General features: G+C 42.0%; 1 protein-coding gene across 5 annotated transcripts in view; it reads right to left on the reverse strand.

The window, feature by feature from the left end:
- Nucleotides 1-431: 431 nt before the first annotated feature.
- sorcs2 (sortilin-related VPS10 domain containing receptor 2) overlaps nucleotides 432-21602 on the reverse strand; it is a 356230-nt gene continuing 335059 nt past the window's right edge. For 2 of the 5 annotated variants that reach the window (XM_034901195.1, XM_034901191.1), the window contains 8 exons: nucleotides 18907-19040; nucleotides 18179-18302; nucleotides 17828-17940; nucleotides 9756-9878; nucleotides 8877-8976; nucleotides 5392-5494; nucleotides 2958-3255; nucleotides 432-2293 (listed from right to left, as the gene is read on the reverse strand). In XM_034901195.1, the coding sequence (XP_034757086.1) occupies nucleotides 2997-3255; nucleotides 5392-5494; nucleotides 8877-8976; nucleotides 9756-9878; nucleotides 17828-17940; nucleotides 18179-18302; nucleotides 18907-19040 (956 nt within the window). In that variant the 3' untranslated portion in view covers nucleotides 432-2293; nucleotides 2958-2996. The remainder of the gene's footprint in view (nucleotides 2294-2957; nucleotides 3256-5391; nucleotides 5495-8876; nucleotides 8977-9755; nucleotides 9879-17827; nucleotides 17941-18178; nucleotides 18303-18906; nucleotides 19041-21602) is intronic. The other 3 variants (XM_034901192.1, XM_034901194.1, XM_034901193.1) reach the window with 3 other exon arrangements.

Consider the following 21602-nt stretch of genomic DNA (forward strand, 5'->3'; position numbering starts at 1 on the left):
TCACAGCGGCTGTTTCTTTTTTTTACAAATAAGCTGCTGCTCACTTTGTGTAAAGAATACACAATGCATATTCTCCATTTTCATCAGTAAATGATCAACCTCATGGTCTGTTAAAGAAAGCTGTGAATGTGCATCTATCTGAAAAACTTCAGCATGGCTCGACCTGGTTGCTCCAACTCATGCTGGCATGAAAATCCTCATGAAATCAGCAAAAACCGGAACTTTTTAATGAATTTATAAACCCCCTCCAGACGCCCCAGACAGTAAAAAGCCGGGGCAAAAGAGGAGGTTTGGTCACCCTAGTTTAAGCCAGCTAAGGGTAAACTTAAATTACCTAGCATCACACCATAGGCTGTTTAAGAATTTTATCGTGATTCATGATGCATTGTCACATCCCTAATTTAAAGCCATCAGATAAAACCAACAGACCTACAACTTGTGGGAGTGATTTATTCCAGGATGCAGGTTTATGTGCAATGTGCATCCTGATGAGGATACACAACTGTTTTTAAAAGCAAAATCAATCATCCCTGCAGAAAGAGAAAATGAATAGAATAAAATTGGTGTTGTCAATGGTTGTGCCATCAGGTGAGAAACTCCATTATTATATTGGAATATCAAAATTCCTACTTTCCCCTTTGTTAAGGTTAGGGGCACTGATACATGACGACACATCACTAGAAAAACTAAGAACAAGTTAAACATGAGCAGAATATCTACAAGAGATTAATCAAAGTGTGAATCTGGATGAGTGAATGTAATCTGTTGTTTGTATCACATACAAGGCAAATGTGATCTTGGTGGTACTACGAAGGCCTTTTATCCAAAGACGTTTTGATTCAGAGTCTGTAGACTTGTTCAATTGCTGTTAAGTATGTGTTGACAGCGCTGTTTACATCATTAGTACAAAGTACAAAGAAACAAAGACTTCAGCCAAAGGCGAGAGAAACAATAACCAGTGTACACGTACAGAGAAAAACTGTGTATCAAAAATATCGATATACATAGTTGTCACTGTGTAGTTGTGAGTATCTTTATACAAGAACATTATCACAGTTAAATGGATATCATAAAATGATCTTGTTCATGAGATAACACTGAAAGTATTGAAAAAGGGATACATGTGAAGCAGGTAATGACAATGAAGGAAACTGGAAACAGTGAGAATTTTTCAAAAAAATAAAAAATCACACTAAGTGCTGTGTATTTTGGTACGTGTAAAACACTCACACACGTCAAAGGGAATATGTACAAAGTGAAGATTGTTAATATTTACACATTTACATTCAACATACCAAACCGTTAAGGATACATGATATCACCGTGGGCTATGCCTAATATAGGCTGATACAGTAAAATACATAAACTACACCTTCCCTCCATGACAGAGCTTGTCTCCAGTGCAACAAGTCCGCTTTGACCTCTGACCCGGACTGAGTGGGGAGGAAGGGGCATACTGTTATAAGAAATAAATATGTGTTGCCACTAAGCATATAATATTATCTGCTATTGTAGGCAACAAAGGACAGACAATGAGCTCCTACAAAGGTGGTGCTTATTTTAAACACCACACAACAACTTCTGTAAATGTGTGAGCTATAAACAAGGTTACAAGATTTGGAAAAATTAACAATGATTTTGTGGACTTACAGTATATTCCAAAGAAGCTGAGTGCTCCAAGTACCTGTGAGTGTGAAAGTGCAACTACGCCACTTGTGTATAAATGCATACACTTGTCATATGCAAATTCACAAGGGCTATCATATCCTACGATCCATTATTGCCTGTGAAGAGAAAGTGTCTACTATTTTTGCGTGAAGCAAAGAGAAAAATGTTTTGCCTTTAATAAGACTTCTTTATCTTAATGCTTGGAAATCATTTTAGCGCACTTGTCTTTGGTCATCAAGAGGACATAGCCACTATATGGCCTCTTGGTAATGGATGGTTCAACCGTTAAAAAAAAAAAATTAATGGACACCATTGCAGTCAGTCTTGCTAATTTTGAGTACAAATTGATTTTCTTTTTCACAACACAGACATCCTTGGTATGATCCAAACAATATCTTCATCCTACCCCCCCTAGGGTTGAGGAGGCCAAGGTGTGGAGGTTAAATATCCGAGTAAGAGGAGAAGAAAAAGGAGTGAAGAGAGGAGGAAGTCCGACTGGAGTCCCTGTGCTCGTTAACCAGCTAGACTAGGCTAGCTGGTTAGCATTGACATGGTAGTCATCAGCTTGTTAGGTAACTGTGTAGTTCTCTGGAGTTGATGCTCAGGACCACACCCGAATGGTTGCCTGGCAACAAAAGGGAAGAAGAGACAGGACACAGACAATGAGGAATGCGAAGTCCAGATCATGACACCCAGTGGAGGGAAAACATTTGACCTAACACTTTAAATACTGGTCCCACTCAGGGAAATAGTGGTAGATGAAAAGTGTCATATTGGAATTAACTACCCATAACCTTTGATTTTGTCCTGACACAGCAAGGTTAACAAAACTTCTTAGCACATCTGCTGCTAAGTGGGTCTGGCTGTGTGCCCAAATACTGTCACTAAACAAGCTGATATTTAAGTGAATGATGACATTCACTTAAATACCAGCATTTGTTCGCCTGCTGCATTTAGGCATCATGTAGTCTTTGTTGCAGCATTACGTTACTGTAACTAGCATTAATTGTTTTGTCCGACCAGGAACACAAATCCCCAGAAATAATCAGTTTAATATCATTTAAGACACACAAATCTTGACATTTGACAAGGTAAAACCAGCTAATGGTCTACATTTTTGCATTAAAAGTGACTTGAACTTGTCATAATCATTGCAGATTATTGTCGATCAATTAAACATTTAATGTTACTTTTTTAAAGCTTTACACAGTTATCTGACGTTTTTCTTTCACAGTAATAGTTGTAAAGGTTTTAGCAATAAAGAATACAAAAGGGAAGTCCTCCAGTACCTTTGTGTGTGTAAGCTGCGGATGTTAGTGGCTTGGGTTTTAGTAGCAGTGGTTATTTGTAGTCCTTATAAGGGAACGGAAGGCGGGGCTACCTCCAGCGTTACCTAGAGTCTGTGAGTCCAGGTCATCGTCGATGAACTCCTCCCCCTGGATGATGTGCTGGGTGTCCTCACTGTGATTGACAGGGCTGGTCATCTCCTGCTCCTTCTCATTGTGCATCTGAGCATAGACATTGCGGCTGCCTGGTAGCTTCCTGAAAAACAGTGGGGGATAGGCATCCTCAGTCCTAAACCAAGGACTGTGGAATTTGTTGTTTTCGTAAGATTTGGCCTTAGTTTTGCAGTGCATGTTTTATTTCAAGTGACTATTTGTTGGACGTTTGTATTCAGGACACAAGGAGGTGCTGCGTTTTGATTTAAAAACTGTTCCAGAGAGAAAGATGCACAAATCTGTGAAGATCAAAAAGACAGACAAGGAGGAGCGAGCTAACACTTGCAATAGACATGATCAAATATAACCTGCCAGTATAAATTAAATGAATTAATTAATTGTGTTTTAATTAAATAATTAGAAATATTAGTGGTAAAAAAAAAATTAAAATGTATTGTTTTTTTTAATCTATGTTATAGCTCCTTAGATCAATTTCCAGAAAAAAAAACACTCTGATACAAAGCAATAGAAAGTTGTATTAATATCATCCACTCCCCCAAGTCATCTTGATGAATTGAGGATATTTTAACATCTTTGGCATCACTGTTGATGCTTTAAAAACTCATCAGCTCACCAGACTTGTCTGGTTTCCAGGGAGGGATGTTGTTAAGCCTATTTGAGGGGGGATGAAGATACCCTACAATGCCGCCCCTCCCAAATAATAAAAAAAATTATTAGATTTAGATTTTTTTTACACTCACTATGTTAAGTTAACTTGTCTCATCGCAAATCTTTGATCTGAACTGCACTACCGCACACACAGATGACTGGTGAAGGAAGACTGATTCAATGAAATGAGTGATACAGAGTAAAATTGTAAGTTGTTGATACATAGCATTTTCAGAATCATATGTATTTTGTGTTTGTACTAAAACATGTTTAACATGATATAAAGTTCAAAACATTGTCTCATATTACAAGGGCGGCTGTGGCTCAGTCGTAGAGCGGTCACCTGGAAGGTTGGAGTTTGATCCCTGGCTGCAGTCCCAAGACACTGCGACATTGGTGAGTAAATGGTTGTTTGTCTGATGAGCAGCCTCAGCTACAGTGTATCAATGTGTGTGAATGATGAATGGTTCCTGTACTATGTAAAAGCGCTTTTGGGAAAAAAAAGCGCTTGTTTAGACTAGAAAAACGCTATAGAAATTCAGTCCATTTACATATCAAGTTGCTTGTTTCTAAGACGCTCTGCTGAAGTGCCTGTCTCTCCCGAAAAAGCCAAGTCTGCTCTGATTGTCCAGTGTGTTTTCTGGCTTCTCCTGGAATTTCTGCTGCAGCGGAGCATATACAGGACTTTTTACTATGAAAAATCTCCAATAAAGGCTTTAGACCAACTGTGGACACAACGTCACAGTGAAGTTGTGTCCGCAGTGGGGAGAGTTGGGAAGACGGAGGGAGGCAGGAAGAGGGAATATGACCCTGCTAGGCTAGTTGCTTTGGTCTCAATCTGTGAGATAGCCACGCCTCTTTAGTATATTCAACTGAAGAGGCATGGCTATCTCCAAATAAAATAAAATAAAAGGAAATAAAGAGTGAATTAATTAAGAATAAAATACTGTACTACAGTACTGTATTTTATTCCTAATTAATTCAATAATATCAGCAATTTGATTTGCTATACTCATTTCCAAGTAGAAATAGCATATGTTTAAATGCTGGGGTCACTGGAATTTGTAAATGTAAATGGACTGTTCTTATATAGCGCTTTTCTAGTCTTAACGACTACTCAAAGTGCTTTTACATAGTACAGGAACCATTAAAACACATTGATACACTGTGACTAAGGCTGCCGTACAAGGTGCCACTTGCTCATCCGATAAACACTACAATGGTGCAGTACTGGGGGCAACTCGAGGTTCAGTGTCTTGCCTAAGGACACTTCGACATGGGACTGCAGGGCCAAGGATCTAACCACCAACCTTTCGATTGGCAGGTGGCCGCTCTGCCACTGAGCCACTGCCGCCCTATGCCTTTGGGGCATCATAATCATAGGCCAGAAGAAACATAGAAGACCCATTATTATATCAGAGATTGACACCAATGACATACTGTATTTTGGCATACTAACTAATTTTAAGAGAATGAAGAAAATACAACTATTTCTATTTTTGGTTAGACAAGCTGTTTTTATCTCTAAAATAACTGAAAATGGCTATTGGCTACACCCAAGCCTTATCTGTCTTGGGTGGCTGACTAACATACCACAGCTCTAGACATGGCTCACCTTTTGAACTTGTAGAGGATGAAGGAGCCGGTGGCGAAGATGCTGATTAGGACAATTACTGCTAGAGCCCAAACACCCGGACCTTTTGCAGCTCCATAGAAGCCTGGGATGATAACCCAATAAAAATGCATCATGTTGGCACAATAAATACGATTTACACAACAATGTCAGTAGTTACTAAGGAATGAGTGAATGAATCAGAAACGACCTGATAATTAATGAATGTTAATAAGTTTTGGGGATTTTTGTTGCTTTTTGTTGCTTTTGTCCCCCTGAGACTAGATTTTTCTGTATTGTGGGTCTGGAAAAAAGCCTCTAATAATGCAAAAATTGTCATTCAGCATCATCTGAGGCATTTTTGCCCAGCTAGTTCCACATGTTTTCAACCCGCCCCTGTCCAATGCAGTCGAGTGTCAGCCATCTTAGAGCTAAGCTAACAGGCCCTCTTTTTTTCAGCAGCAAACTTGCAATTATATGCATTCAAACTACAGCACATGCGTACCACCGGGATACATTGGTACAGATAGGAGAATATGCAGGAAACTTTATTACAGACGGAATACTTTACACACTAGCTTCGTCTGCTATGGAGACCAGCAGCTCAGCCTGTGGTGTCGCTCATCCCGCTAGCCCATCCATCCGGTCATTAGACAACAAACTGGACTACATCCAACTTCAACGGAACTCCCAATGCAAGATCAGAGACTGCTGTGTATTTTTGGAAACATGGCTCCACCAGCTAACCGCTGGTGGAGTTTGTGACTGTTAAATGCCACCAGTACTATCAATGCGTTAGCTGAACGTCATGGAGCCTAAAATGTGTGGGCAATATGTAGCCTGTGAACTTGGCCTGTTTTATGTCATTTCTATATGTTTTACATGTCCAACACTATGGAACTTGATTTGTTTCTTCATTTCATGCGAGAAAAAAAATGATCTGAGAGAAAAAACATGTTTGAGAGAAAAAGTCATTTCACCAATAGCAAAAAAGCATTTTATGAGAGAAAAATAATATGAGGAGAAAAGGTTTTCATACTAGTATTAGGAAAGAATCTCTCTCAAAATACTTTTTAAAACTCTCAAAAATATTATATATCTAAATTATTGCCATCAGTGTGAAAAGATTTCTTTCAAAAAACGTTTTTCTTCTTGCTTTTAAAACCTAAGTTTTTGCTCTTGATTCATATTCTCGCTCTTGTCTCAGGATTTTTCTCTCGATGTGAAAATAGCGTCATGGTCCTATTGGCCAGTTGGGTGAGAACCGTCTTGTCTTAGGAGTCCATCTGAATCATTACACCATTGTCCCCCAGCCCACTTCTAAATAAATATTTTTTAATAATCTAAACACTTTAACAGTAAGACTGAAACACTGGCGGTGAGCTCAAGCTCTTGGAGCCGCAAGGGGACCGCCATCAGTGCAGCTTGGCCAGCGTGGAAACATTGCTAGAAAGCTTTGATGCTGACCTCAATTGATCAGAGCTCCAGCGGGACATTGAGAGCTCCAGACCCAGTAGCAAACTGAAACACTGGTGGTGAACTCCAGATCCTGCAGCCACAGACTGACCACCATCAGTGGGTGTTATGCGTGCCAAGTTCTGCATCCCTGCCGAGACGTGCATCCACAAGGGGAAATAATGATTTTATAAGACAAAGCAACTACTGTTTAAAAGCTAAGCTAGATTCATTTCTTTGTTCATGTTCATCAATGATGATGATTATAATTTTAGAACGTTTGCTACCTATATGCAATTCTTGGCTGCAAAGAGAGTTAAGAGATGCATTCTTCAGCAGAACTTACTGTCGCTGCCCAAGCGAGTGCAATTTTTGGCAGGGATGCAAAATGTGGGTACATCAGCAAAGCAAGCTCTGGTCATGGCCGGGGGATGTGCCGTTGCTACCGGGGTGAGCGGGCTGGTTGGTTAGTTTGCTAACGCTAGCTTGCTATTCCACCAACACTGGCGGTAAGCTGCAGGGGGGTTGTGCCGTTGCTACTGGTGTGGTGCTCTCCATTGTCCCACTGGAGATCAGATCAGGTCGAGGTCGGCAGCGAAGCTTTCTAGCAATGTTTCCACGATGGCCAAATCGTGATTACATTTTTTCCTTGAGAGCAAGAAGAAAAAGATTTTTGTACATTTGCCAATGAGAAAACCTTTTTCTCAAATATTTTCTTTCTCATAAAATGCTTTTTTGCTATCGGTGTGATAACCTTTTCTTTCACACATTTTATTTTCCCTCAGATCATTTATTTTCTCGAAAGCAGTAAAGAAACAAATCTAGCTCTATATAACACCACAGTGAAACGTGTCGCGTATATGGTTGAAATGACAATAAAACCCACTTCACTTGACTGCCACAATGTCTATGTCTGTTACCAGTAGGCGTGGCTTGTGAGTGGACTTGGAGTAAAGCAAAACAAGTACATTATGGGAGTTGTTGTCTTTCATCCACATGAGCCAAGAATAATATTTCTGGCTTTTCTCGGTCTAGAAAGCACTTCTAAAAATTCTTCACAGTTCTACTACATAAATTACCCAAATTAATACATATATCCCTTTAATCAAATGGATAGCTTACAGTGAGGGGAAAAAGTATTTCAAACCCTGCTGATTTTGTACGTTTGTCCAATGACAAAGAAATGATCAGTCTATAATTTTAATGGTAGATTTATTTGAACAGTACTCTTACTGTTCAAATAAATCTGCCATTTAGATTTTCAGAGTAACAAGAAAATCCAGAAAAGGATAGTGTATAGTGATAACATAGATAATGACTAGAGAACAGATCTAGAGATATTACTCCAGATTATTAGGTACTAATGATCTCGTCAAAGCAAGAGGGCTGCACATGGACAGGGGCCCCGAGCAGTTTGGTGTTTTGGCGTTGAGGCACAAAAGGCACCTTGGTAGTGCCCATGGGATAAACTGGCACATCTCCCGAGGCCTTACTCCATCCTTGCAGGAACTTGAATCTCCATCCGTGCAGAAACTTGAATCAGTAGCCCTCTGGTTTCCAAGCCATTTCCCCATGAAATTAACTCTGCTTCCCCAGTTTGCAGAAATGCTAACCATGTGATACAGAGGCTGTCCACAGTTAATTCCTTATTTATTATTATTATTATTATTATCATCATTTATTTTATGCCTCACTCACATTTTGTGTGAGTTACAAATAGAAAAATCAGGTGGATGAAAAAGCACAACACAGAAAGATCATTTTTATATCTGGTTACCAAAATATTTGGTTTGTTAGGAACCCAGGAAAGGAAAAGGCACAGGAATCTAGGACCATTAAGTAACCTGTGCCTTTTCCTTTTCAGTAAGTCGCAGGTGTACGGTTCATGAATGCACCATTCTCTGCTGCTGTAGTTGTTCAATCATGAGCAATGACACCTTGGAAATCAATCAATATAAGGCACTTTTCATTTCAAAACATACCAAATATTGTTTTAAAAAGCCGGCTTTTATGGTTAGTAAAACATACAGTACCTGCATCTGGGTCAGCTAGCATCACCAGGACTTGTAGACCTCCTCGTACCACGAAGCTGACATTGTTGCTGTTTAAGGCTTGTATGATGGCTGGAATACGCTGTGTAAGAAAATATTAAATTAAGTAATAAAGATTAATTAAGAAATACTCATTAAAAATAGTTTGGGCAGACAAATGAAAACACATTAAACACTCAAATTCTGCAACTTTTCAGCCTTCCAGTGTATTTAAAACATGCAACACAGGCCACTTGTGTTTGACACGCAGGGCCAGGGGACATAGAGGAGACTGACTGTCGACCACTCAGTGGTAGTCAGAGCAGTCAGAGCTTACCAGCAGCGACTGTCAGACTCTTTGTGTCTCTGCTGAAAAGAGGGTCTGTTTGTCCGTCAATTTGATTGTCAATTGAAGTACGTTTGTCTCTTTGACAGAATCACTGTGTGGGTATCTTTGTTGTACAGTAGCTGAGCTAGTCTGTGGATGTACATTGCTTTATCATCAGTTACATAGGAAAAGGTATTTCCAGCAACGAGTCAGCTAAAAACCTTTGGCCTTTGGCTCAAAATCCGTAGAAAAGTTTTGTCTCATTTGAAAGCAGAGCATCTACAGTTAAATTACAATAACCAATATGGTATGATCCACTAAAGGTAGACAAGATATTAGATAAATAAATGCCCATGTTTGTTATCTTTGCCTCAATCTTGACTGCTAGGGCAGCCAAAAAAAATTGGGGATACACAGATGCAGATCTTATTTGTGACTCTGCTGACGACATTTAAACCTCGTGGACCCTCGTGCATTCACGAACGCGCAATGCTTAGAACAGGCTTTAAATTGTAGGGCAAAAAAATTCAACTTTTCTATGCATTTTTATGTACCTTATCTAAAACCATGCTCCTCTTGGCTGGATTACTGTACAGTGGGAGGATGTACAAGTCAGCAGTAGTAGGGAGGCCAGGCTTCACCACAGTAAGAAGGGACTCCAGAGGGATACCTGTGGTCTGACACACAAAACAAAAACACAAGAGCAATAATGAAGTCTGCAGCTCACAAACAAGATACACAGAAACAGACACAGACAAACAGAGTTCACTAATTTTGAGACTCCAAACAACGGGCTAGGAGTTTTGCAAAGATTTTCAAATCAGAGTTAAGCGGGCTCAGAGTTTGATAGCTGGAGCACTCTGTAGGAGCCTTATTGTGAAGTCTGTGTATTTTATAACTGGCGCTACCCCAAGCTGGCTATGCAGAGAGTTGCTGCAACCTTTGGTTTTAGTTCAACTGTATTGTATCTGTATTGACATCCAGCCTTGAAAACAGTGCTTGTTGCTTGCATTACACAATTGTGTAAGTGTGTTGTGTGTGTGGTTTTCTGTAAAATAAAGAAATACAGAATATATACAGTAAATATAAAATGTACATAATGAATGCACATATATACAAATAAGCAATAAGCACAAAAAAACAATAAGCAACTCCATCCATCCATCCTTCTTCATCCGCTTATCCGGTATCGGGTCGTGGGGGCAGCAGCTCCAGTAGGGGACCCCAAACTTCCCTTTCTTGAGCCACATCAACCAGCTCCGACTGGGGGATCGCGAAGGCGTTCCCAGGCCAGGTTAGAGATGTAATCTCTCCACCTAGTCCTGGGTCTTCCCCGAGGCCTCCTCCCAGCAGGACGTGCCTGGAACACCTCCCTAGTGAGGCGCCCAGGAGGCCACCTTACCAGATGCCCGAACCACCTCAACTGGCTCCTTTCAACGCGACGGAGCAGCGGCTCTACTCCGAGCTCCTCTCGGATGTCTGAGCTTCTCACCCTATCTCTAAGGGAGACGCCAGCCACCCTCCTGAGGAAACCCATTTTGGCCGCTTGTACCCTGGATCTCGTTCTATCGGTCATGACCCAGCCTTCATGACTATAGGTGAGGGTAGGAACGAAAATTTCCCGGTAGATCGAGAGCTTTGCCTTTTGGCTCAGCTCCCTTTTCGTCACAACGGTGCAATAAACAGAATGTAATACCGCACCCGCTGCTCCGATTCTCCAACCAATCTCACGCTCCATGGTCCCCTCACTCGCAAACAAGACCCCAAGGTACTTAAACTCCTTCATTTGGGGTAAGGAATCGTTCCCTAGCCGAAGAAAGCAATCCATCGGTTTCCTGCTGAGAACCATGGCCTCAGATTTAGAGGTGCTGATCCTCATCCCAGCCGCTTCACACTCGGCTGCGAACCGATCCAGTGAGTGCTGAAGGTCACAGACCGATGACGCCATCAGGACCACATCATCTGCCAAAAGCAGCGATGAGATCCCGAGCCCACCAAACTGCAACCCCTCCCCGCCCCGACTACGCCTCGATATCCTGTCCATAAATATTACAAACAGGATTGGTGACAAAGCGCAGCCCTGGCGGAGGCCAACCTTCACCTGCAACGAGTCCGACTTACTGCAGAGAACCCGGACACAGCTCTCGCTTTGGTTATACAGAGATTGGATGGCCCTGAGAAGGGACCCCCTCACCCCATACTCCCTCAGCACCTCCCACAATTTCACCCGGGGGACCCGGTCATTTGTGGTCTCCAGGTCCACAAAGCACCTGTAGACTGGTTGGGCATACTCCCAGGCCCCCTCCAAGAACCTTGCAAGAGTGAAGATCTACTCCGTTGTTCCACTAAGCAACTCACTCTGCAATAATCATAATTGCTAGGTAATAAACAGTTGCTGTGCAAACTAGACAATACCGGATAATAATGGGAATTAACACAATCCAAATTAGCAAACATACAGGTTTCACTATGTAGTTATATCTATTGGCCACTAGATGGCAATCTAAGACCATAAATGAACATAACAGTAGCATGTGAATGACGCGCTGAAATGCACTTCAACAAACAAACAAGGAACACCATTGCCAGTGCAACAGCTGAACTAATCCTCAGCAGGATTGTAATTAACACATGTAAAACGCTGTACTAACATGCATCCATTAATAAGTATCAACTATTGTTTCTGAATGGTACAGTCTGCAGCACGTTCTTAGCATTACAGTAGACATTAGCATGCTATCCTGAACTATGACAAGAAAGATACTTTCATGTTGACTTACACAAATGAAAATACATGCTAAACTAGTATGAACATTAAATTGTGCCCTTACGTTCTCAATAACGCACACGGCAACACAACAGAAGATTTACACAAGTAATGTGCCACTTTAGCTGTGCTCATGTAACTACAAACTACAAAAGGAAATGGTAAAACTCCGCATGTGCGCAAATGCGTGAGTCCAAGGAGTGACATATGCTCATCAGTCCAGCAGGGCGTTTTCTACAGCCGCCGGATTCGGGGGGGATGCCGCAAGTAGATACTTGCGGATGAACTGACCACAGAAATGGTCAATAAGTAACTGGCCTTGTCGCCAGCGGCGGCGTCCTAGCAGGTCACTGGAGTCATACACAGCTTGAGGCAGTGAAGCATCCCGCCGCCCCATGAGCAGGGGATTAGGGGTCACAGGATCAGGATCTGCAAGATCTGCTGAAGCATAGGCTAACGGCTTGGAAATTAATATTCCCTCAATTTCAATTAGGACGGCCAGTAAGACTTCCTCAGGAATGGCCTGGTCCTAAAGGATGGTTTGGAGAGATGCCTTTATGGATTTAATTTCCCTCTCCCATGCTCCACAAAAGTGTGGTGCCAGAGGTGTGTTAAATCTGAAGGTAATGCACTGTGTTGCTAACTGTTCCCTGAGCAATGGTTCGAGTGACTCAAACGCCTCCTTGTTCTTTGTCCCCACCGCCAAAATTGGTACCTCTGTTGCATAAGATCTCAAGAAGGGTTTCCCTCTTCGTGCAACGAAACGGCAGAGAGACAAGAGAAATTAATTGGTGTCCATACTAGGCAGTAAGTTAAGATGAACACACCTGTAGTGAGACACTTGTACACGATGCCCAAATGTTTCTCCTGTCGCCGCACAATCATGACTATGTATGGGCCAAAACAGTCAAGTTGACCAGAAGGGGTCTTGGTAAGTCAGAGTCGAGCAGTCGAGTTGGGAGGTCTGCCATTTTAGGGATCACTAGCTTACTGCGCCATTTGTGGCACTTCACACACTGCCGCTTGTTTCTTAAAAGGCTCGGCGTTCTCTGGCTCGGCAGACATAGGGGGTGCTGCCACCCCATGAAGGGCCTGGTGAGTAGCCAGCAGGTGTAAATAACTGAGATAAGTGCACGTTCACGGCTTTCTTAAATAGACCACGGTATCAATCACAGATTTACTGATGCAGAAATGGAGAAGACGCATGCGCCATATGTTTCACCCAAATAGCAGCAGCTTCTAGTGGCAAGTAACAAGAAGGTGAAGAAAAATATTTACTTAGCCAACTAGTCACTACACTTTTTTCTTTTTTTTTACAAAGTTGTAGGCCACACTGTGTTTTAATTGCTCTAAATATGCTAGTTTCATGTTTCTGTTTTTATGTGATAAATGTGGTGGTTTTAGCCTACTGTAAATTGTCTTTGAGTAGCCTATCATGTAAAGCACAATATAAATAAAATGTATTATTTAGCCTACTTTTCCTTAAAAGTGAGCAGAGGGAATAATGTTCCTCGGGAAATGGACCCCAAGGACTCTAGGCTTAATTTCAAACCCTTATTCACAACGCAAGAACATGTTTTACAACCATATGCACACATTTTTATAAGCTATGTCTAATTCTAAATATCTTTGTACAATTAATGTTCATACAGAACAATCAGAAAGGGACAACAACAAAAAATAAAGTACTGTAAGTGACTTCAATACACGCTGTGAGCATATATGTAAAACAATATTCCGTTTTTTTTATTCTTTTGACAAGTGACAGCACCAAAATAAAAAGATTAAGAAACATTGTGGTGTTCCCGTTGTGATGAATGTAAACTACACTAAACGTATATAGGCCAAGATGAAGAAGCATTGTGGTGTTCCCGTTGTGATGAATGTAAACTACACTAAACGTATTGGTCCAGGGAAATACGTTTTCCACCAGGAAAAGTCCTGACTCTCCCAATTGCTGCTCCGCATCTGGGTGCCAGTGAGGCCATTTCTAACCATTTAAACAACTGCTACAGTAAGGTTTAAATCAAACTCTTGACAACAACAGTGACAAATAATGCATGTTAATAAAAATAAAGTAGAACACGTGCAGAAGACAACGGAACAACTGTTAAACACGTTTATTTGGGATCAGAGCGGTAGCTGATTTAACACATGAAACTCCAGGATTAATCTTAGCCTGGCTGTTAGCTTGCTCTGGACCAGGCTACCTGCAAAAAAAATCCTGGTTTTGTGCAACTGAGTAAAAGCTAAATTCATCCAGGATAAATTGAATATCCAGGCTTAATCGCTTATAGTGCCCCCCACAATGTTTTCGTGCAACAGTGTTGCACTCTGTTGGGTCAGGAGTGGATGCGTCAAAGGCAGTGAGCTGGCCACAAAATGGGAATTTCCTGAGCTCACCTGCATCTTCTTGATTTTACTGTGTTAGCCATTGAGCAGGATGATCATACAGGAAATCAGGTCCGTTCTTCCAGCGGGTAGATTGACTCAGCTGATGTAGTGACTTTCCCCGTGTGATGTCATCCGCCGGGTTCTGTTAAGAAGGAACGTTTCTGCTAGTAGCATCTGTGAGCTCCTGTATTTTGCCTTTACACATCCCAACAAACACTTTATAGTGAGACAAGTCTGACTAGAGCTAGCTGAGTACAGTCGTACAGTCTGACCACATTGTTGTCTAACTAATAGGTATGGTGTGCTCAGTATGTCGCAGTTTGGCCAGTTGAGCTGCAGTCAGTGAGCAACACGAGATCTGGACATAATGACTGACACATGCACATGTCCTTCCTTTCCTTCAGCCGGCAGATAGGCGACGGCTCCGTACGCCTTCTCCGAAGCATCACAGAAAACATGCAAGTCCACAGGAGAGAGATCAGGATTGATGCTCATTAGCATGTCGCACCGAGGCATGTTAATGTGATGGAGATGAGATGGCTTGTTCTCCCATGATAGCCATACAGAGAGGAGTTCACTAATGATAGGCTTGTCCCAGCCTAGCTCATTCCTCCAAAGAGCCTGCATCAAAACCTTAGCTTGCGTGGTGTAGGGGATAATAAATCAAAGTGGGTCATATTGAGATGTCAGTACTCTGTATACAGTCCTCAATGTGGGTTCCGTGGCTACTGCTTGGCGGTGCTTGTAACCGAGGGTGTCAGATGGGCAGTGCCTAGAGTTGACTCCTGGGGATCTGCTCTGAGACTGTTGGCAGTTATCTACATAAAAAGCGTTGACAACTGAGTCCAGTACCTCTTGGTTGTCAGAGCCGTTGTCCTTGGCGTGCCGTTGCAGTGTTTATATAGCACAGCATAGACTGCAGGCAGTGCCAAAGGGGTTAGAACACGCCATTTGTAGATATCAGGGCTACGGTTGCTCTCCATATCCCACCAGAGGAAGCGGAGAAGTCGTTGAATCTTCAGGAAGGAGCCGGATCTGATGGAACATCCCACGGATGTCCCCGCTTACGGCGACTGGAACCCTAAACCCAGCCTTCACCAGCTTGTGTTTCTCCTCCTTGTAGACCCTGGTGTATCTGGGCTGCATGCCAAGCGCCGCTCAATAGCTCTTAGAAGCGGCATCACTGCATCTGGAGGAGCATGTAACAGGATGCCGCTGCTTTGCATAGGAGGGATGTAGCCTAGCGGGTTACTCCATCTATTGTGACCCAAATAGTTTGCTTCGCCAGCGTGTTGATAGCCACCTGGTCTTGTTTGGAATGCACAGCTCCATCCAAGGTATGGTGGATGTGGTATCTCACCTGTGTGTTGGCCTGAGACGGCACCTCAAATGAGACAGAAGCACCTTTAAGCTTCAAAACATCCTGCTGAACGGTTCTAAGAGGCAAAACGTCTTCCTCCTTGTAGAGACCAAGATGTTTGGCGGCTGCTGGAAGAATAATGTTTTGTTCAGACCCGTAATCATGTGAGGCGTGTGTATTTACTAGGGATGAGCCGGATACTCGGCTGAAACGAGTATACGGTACGGATTAAGCACTTTTGTAGAGTACAATTGTTATACGAGTAATGCGAGTCAACATCTGTGCTCGGATTGAATACAAGTCCTCATTTTGGTGGCGGACCCTGTCTGCGTTCTGTGATAGGCTAGTCACAGCGCCAGTCACAGCGCTCCACCCATACACTATTCTGTGATAGGCTAGTCCTAGCGCCCCTCCCCTACAATATTCTGTGATAGGCTAGTCCCAGTGCCCCTCCCTACACACACACACAGATTCCTCGTGTTGCTGTGTGCCGCTCTGCTCATTCTCAAACAGAACATGGAGAAGTGAACAGCTCTTCCTTTCCCTCAGTCACTCCGCGGGTCTTTTCCGTTAACATTTAGGGTTTCTTCAGGTTCAGGTTTGTTTTTAACTTCGGTTCGAACTAGTACTTACTTAGTAACAGGTAGATTTCTGGTAAACGTGGGCTCTGTTCAGTCTGCTTGCGTTGCGTCTCTGCCTGTCAGAGTATTTTTATTTTTTTTTTAACCGCCTGCTGGCTTTAAAAGAAAGTTAAAGTGAGTATGAAAACTTTTGTACATTTTACTTCATAATTGCAACCGCATTGTTGTATTTATTGTTTAAAACTTTCTCAGAAAAAAACACATCTCAGCTCGGCACTGGAGGGACCATCCAGGACGACTAGCAGCCCCACCAAGGTACTAACAGCTGATGAGAAATCCTCAAAGGCTTGTGCATCACCTGGCTTGGTAGGAGGAGAGATGACAATGGCCTTCAGCTCTCCTTGAACAAGCTGGCGTGACTGGTCATATCGCTGTTCTAGGGCTTGCATGGCACTAGTGCATGGGGTTGGATTGTTCACATACCTCTTTGACAGGGCCCAGCCCACCCCACGTAATCTTCAGCATCCTTAGCGGAGCTATAAGCTCTGTACTGGGAGCCATCAGTGTTGCCGAGTAAAGCAGCACCCTCAACTTGTGCTGAATCCATCATTTGTTATTGCCACTCTTCATTCTAACCCCAACCGGCCCGTCAGACACCGCCTACCAAGAGCCTGGGTCTGACCGAGGTTTCTGCCTAAAAGGAAGTTTTTCCTTGCCACTGTCGCTTGCTCTGGAGGAAACTACTAGAACTGTTGGGTCCTTGTAAATTCTGGAGTGTGGTCTATCTGTAGACCACAGATAGTGTCTTGAGATAACTCTTGTTATGAATTGATACTATAAATAATATTGAATTGAATTTGATAAAAGACTTGGCGGCTTTTGACCGTGAAGTGGTGCCAAGCCTTTGTGGGGAAAAACGAATCTTTCTGTCCCCAAAAACAAGATTTCCGTGTAGCCTGTAGGATTGCCTGCCCGTCTGTGTAATGATGCACGTTGAAAATCAGCGTGCCATTAGTAGAGGAGTTCTTCTTTGGGCTATCGCTGTAAATTTGTTGGGGTCTCATAATCTCGATCTGAGCATCTGCCAATATCTGGACCAACTTAGGCAGAGAACACAAAATATATTGAATAGCAGAATTAGGCTTCTAACCCCTCTTTCAGCCCGATGATGCGGATATTGCATTTTTGGTTTCTGTCCTCCCTATCTGCTAGCTTCACCTCCAGCTCTTGAAAAGCGTGGTGATGGCTATCAAGATTACTTGAGTTGCTTTCCACAGTAGTTTTTAGATTTTCCACATTAGATTTTATAGAGCCAAGGCTTGCAGTTAGAGATGCTAGCTGAGCATGAATAGCAGTTAGCTTCTCATTTCACCAATAATGCCTCTGCAATGGCATTTGTATCGTTTATAGGGTTTTGTTCTTGTTTACCATTCTGCTTTAAATGACTATATCAAGCACAAAGTAGTATATTGTAGTTGGAACCATAAAACACAACTTAATTTGAACTTAATTTTAAATTCCTACCTTAGCTAGTAGTTTAGTGACCATTTGGCCAATGTCTTCTCTCCACTCTTGGATGTTTGGGTTGAAGCGGTCCAGGTTCATGCTGAAACTCAGATGGATGATCTGGAAGTTATCTGGGATCGGAAAGAATGGGAGAAGTTAGCAATCATCACTGCCACCATTCACAACTTAAACTAAATAATTTCACAATGGTAAGCCACTGGGACAAACTAGCATACTGCTAATTCTCATTGGATGTAACACACATTGGATCTTTAACAGTATCGACCCAGAGAATAAAGTGAATATTCAATCAACCTTTGCTGCCGCATCAACTCAATTCTATTATGTTCTTTCAAATTTCATTGTTACCGTAAACTTGAACGGTCCTGGTATCCTGCACCATAGATCGGCCATTAGAAGCCTGGACAGTAATTGAAACCTTTCCTGTCTCTGGGAAGCGGGTCACAAAGCTGTTCTGCAGAGTCAGCGTAGGCTACAGGAGAAAGTCACAACAGGTTAGTTATTAGTTATGTCAACTGTGTATAAAGGGTGTGTCTCAAAAGTCTGGGATCAAAAAATGGCTTTCTTGATTACATGATGGAATTGGGATCAAATTATCATCCTTCATTAAAGTGGCTATAACTGCTGATTTACACTAACATATGACAATGTTGAAATGTGGCAATGTATATAAAACGTGACAATGTGAAAGAGGGCACACGTTTTTCAGCTGAATTTGCAGCTTACCTCGGCTATGCGGAGCTTAGTGAGCTCATTTGTTTGCTGTTCAGCTGCAACTTTACAGTTTAGTTGTACTCTCACTACTTAGTGTTGTTTTCAGCTGCAGAAGACAGCGGTGTTTAGAGTAAAGCTCTAAAGCCCTGCACACTACTTGCTCAGCAGAAAACAGGCGTACAAACATTTGTAACTGTTTTGTTAACATGTTAGCTATGAAAAACTACAAGGTGATGAACGGAAATGTGTTTTTCAGCTTGTTTACTGCCCCAAAGTGAAGTCAGAATTGGTACAAAGATAAAAAGCAGAATGACTGAATATAATTTGGTGTTAGTAAATCTTGTTTTGAGTGTGTCCTTTACCTGCAGGTTGTCTCCTATCCACCAGTAGAAGACAGACAGGTTTGCCTCAGTTGGAAGAACTATGGCTGTCAGATTGACCTCATGGTTTCTCCCAGTAATGGGAGCCACTTCCAGGTGCACTTCCTGTAAAGGGGCTATAAGAGACGAAAACATTTAGGTTCAACATTAAGAAAAAAACACTTTCCTTCACTCAATACTTTGTGCCATATCTACTACAATCTGCAGAGCCTTTTTGTTTGCAGCTGAGCAGACAGCATGCCAGACTGCAATGCAGTACACTAGGATACACTCAATAGAAGAATGGTAGATGAATGGTAACATATTTTTGTGTTTAGTATCAGGTTGTTGCCTGAGCACACCAGTCTGTAGACCTCTTCCCTGTATGCAGACTAATCTCCTGATATGAGCCCAACCACTGTCAAACCCCAAATTTTATGATGGTATTCATAGTATGAGCTGGTGGTGATTTTAAGCAGGGTGGGATGATGGAATACATAATAGATTTTGGTGTAAACAGTGACGAGCTGGTCAGCACATGCTTTGAGTTCTTTCCCTGACACTCCTTCTCCGCAGCGCTATGGTGCAAGACTACTGTAGTAACAACTACTATCAAACTCACTTGTATACATATGTATATGTATATATATATATATATATATATATATATATCCAAAACTCCAATAATGTAAACAGAGAAAGGAAATAAATGGTCCAGTGATCTTACTTTAACACTAACACAGCATTTCACACACTTACTACATCAGATTCACAGCATTACAAGTAAGTAGCAGCAGATATCTTTTCATTTACATACACTCTTGTGAGGAAGGTTACTGCTCTGCACAACTGTAATCCATCAACTGACCAACAAACTGCATCACAGGGCTCACCGCTAAGTTTTAAAAGTGGTTGCCACAACACTGTTGCCATGTTTTAAACTGGTATGTAACTATACCACACATTGTAATAATAAAACAATGAGATAATGGCTTGCAATATAATTTCCCTCTCAAAAAAGGGTCCAACATATAACAAAAGCCACAGTTTTGAGTCACAAAATGGACAGGATACATTTTCGGATCAGCACAAAAAAACTTAACAACAATAATTACTTTTTCACCAGTAAATTGTTTGTATTTCAACACAGATTTGTCTATTGACATGGACTGTCAAATTCTTGCAGGTCCGACTTTGTTAGTCTGTGCATGTCAAAATTCACTAGATCAAAACCCAGAAGCAGACCGGGAAAACATAAGTGGATTAAAGGTGAATATTTATTTGATGACAGCGGAGGGGAACTTAGGACCATGGTCGCAAACAATGTCAAAGGGCAGACCGTGGACGCCAAAAACGCCTTGACAAGGATATTGGCAGTCACTGTGGCTGAGGGGAGTTTTGAGAGGGGCAAAAAGTGTGCAAACTTGCTGAATCTGTCAACAACTGTCAGAATTACAGTGTTCCCCTCAGAAGGGGGCAACCCAGCAACAAAATCCAGGGTCAGATGCGACCACGGTCACCGGGGAATATTAGGGGGTGTAGCAGTCCAGAACTGGGTCAGTTGGTTCCCTAATTCTACGCACAAACAGGACAGGCAGCAAAAAAAACGGGTCTCCTCACCCATAGCTGGCCACTGGAGCACAGCAGAATGGGCAGATTCGGGCATAAACAAATGACAGGGTGGCCCGTTACTGGGACCAGGCTGAGTCCAAAGGGCTGTCATAACCTCTTCCTCAATCTTCCAGGTAACAGCTCCCACGACAATGTCCTGGGGAAGAATGGTCTTGGTATTGGCCCTACTCTCCTCAGTCTTTGCGTACATCCAGAAAAGAGTGTCCGCTTTGCCATTCTTTGAGACTGGTTGGAAGAAAAATTAAACCATCCAAAAAACAAGGCCCACCTGGCTTGACAGGAGTTGAGATATCTGGCAGACAAAATTAACAGCGAGAGGTTCCCGGGTACCCACATCATAGTTTCTCTCAGCAAGAGAGAGACGACAACAGTAGAAGGTACAAGGATAAAGCTTACTGTCAGTGGAGCTTCGCTTGAACAGGATGGAGCCAACCCCCACATCAGAAGCGTCTACTTCAACAACAAACTGAAAGGCTGAATAAGAATAGGGGCGTTGGTTTACCGGCTCTTTGTCTCCAATAATGCTTTGTCCACCTCAGGATTCCAACGGAAAGATCTGGTGCTTGACATTATAGGCCATTATAGGCAAGACCAGTGGCAAAGACAAGGTGGGCTGCTCTGTTTTCTCCCCATGACGTAATGCAATGCATTGTGGGGGAAAGGAGAATCATTGCAAAACGCTGTAAAATAGTGCCTACTTTTCGTATTATTTTACTTTTTTTTGTTTTCCAACCCCATCAAATACAATGGATAACAGTTAAAATGTTTATTACCAACAAACAAATTGCAAATATTTGTTGGAAAATTAACCCCCGTCATTTTACTGTTGACAAGCAATTCAATAATAATAAAATATTAGTAGTTCTTCAAATTAACAGTTTTATTGTTACACACATTATATCCCTCATAAACTATATTAGGTGTAGGTAGGTATTAAAAAAAAAAGTTTGTAAACCTCTAATTCCTAACACTTTGTAAAGGGTAGTTGGTTATTAAACCGTCTATAAACAGTGTCTGGATGGTTATTATAAAGTTGCCACAGATGACTATAATACCTTTTTAAATTG

This window comes from Etheostoma cragini, chromosome 19, assembly GCF_013103735.1.
Source record: "Etheostoma cragini isolate CJK2018 chromosome 19, CSU_Ecrag_1.0, whole genome shotgun sequence".
Lineage (NCBI taxonomy): Eukaryota > Metazoa > Chordata > Actinopteri > Perciformes > Percidae > Etheostoma > Etheostoma cragini.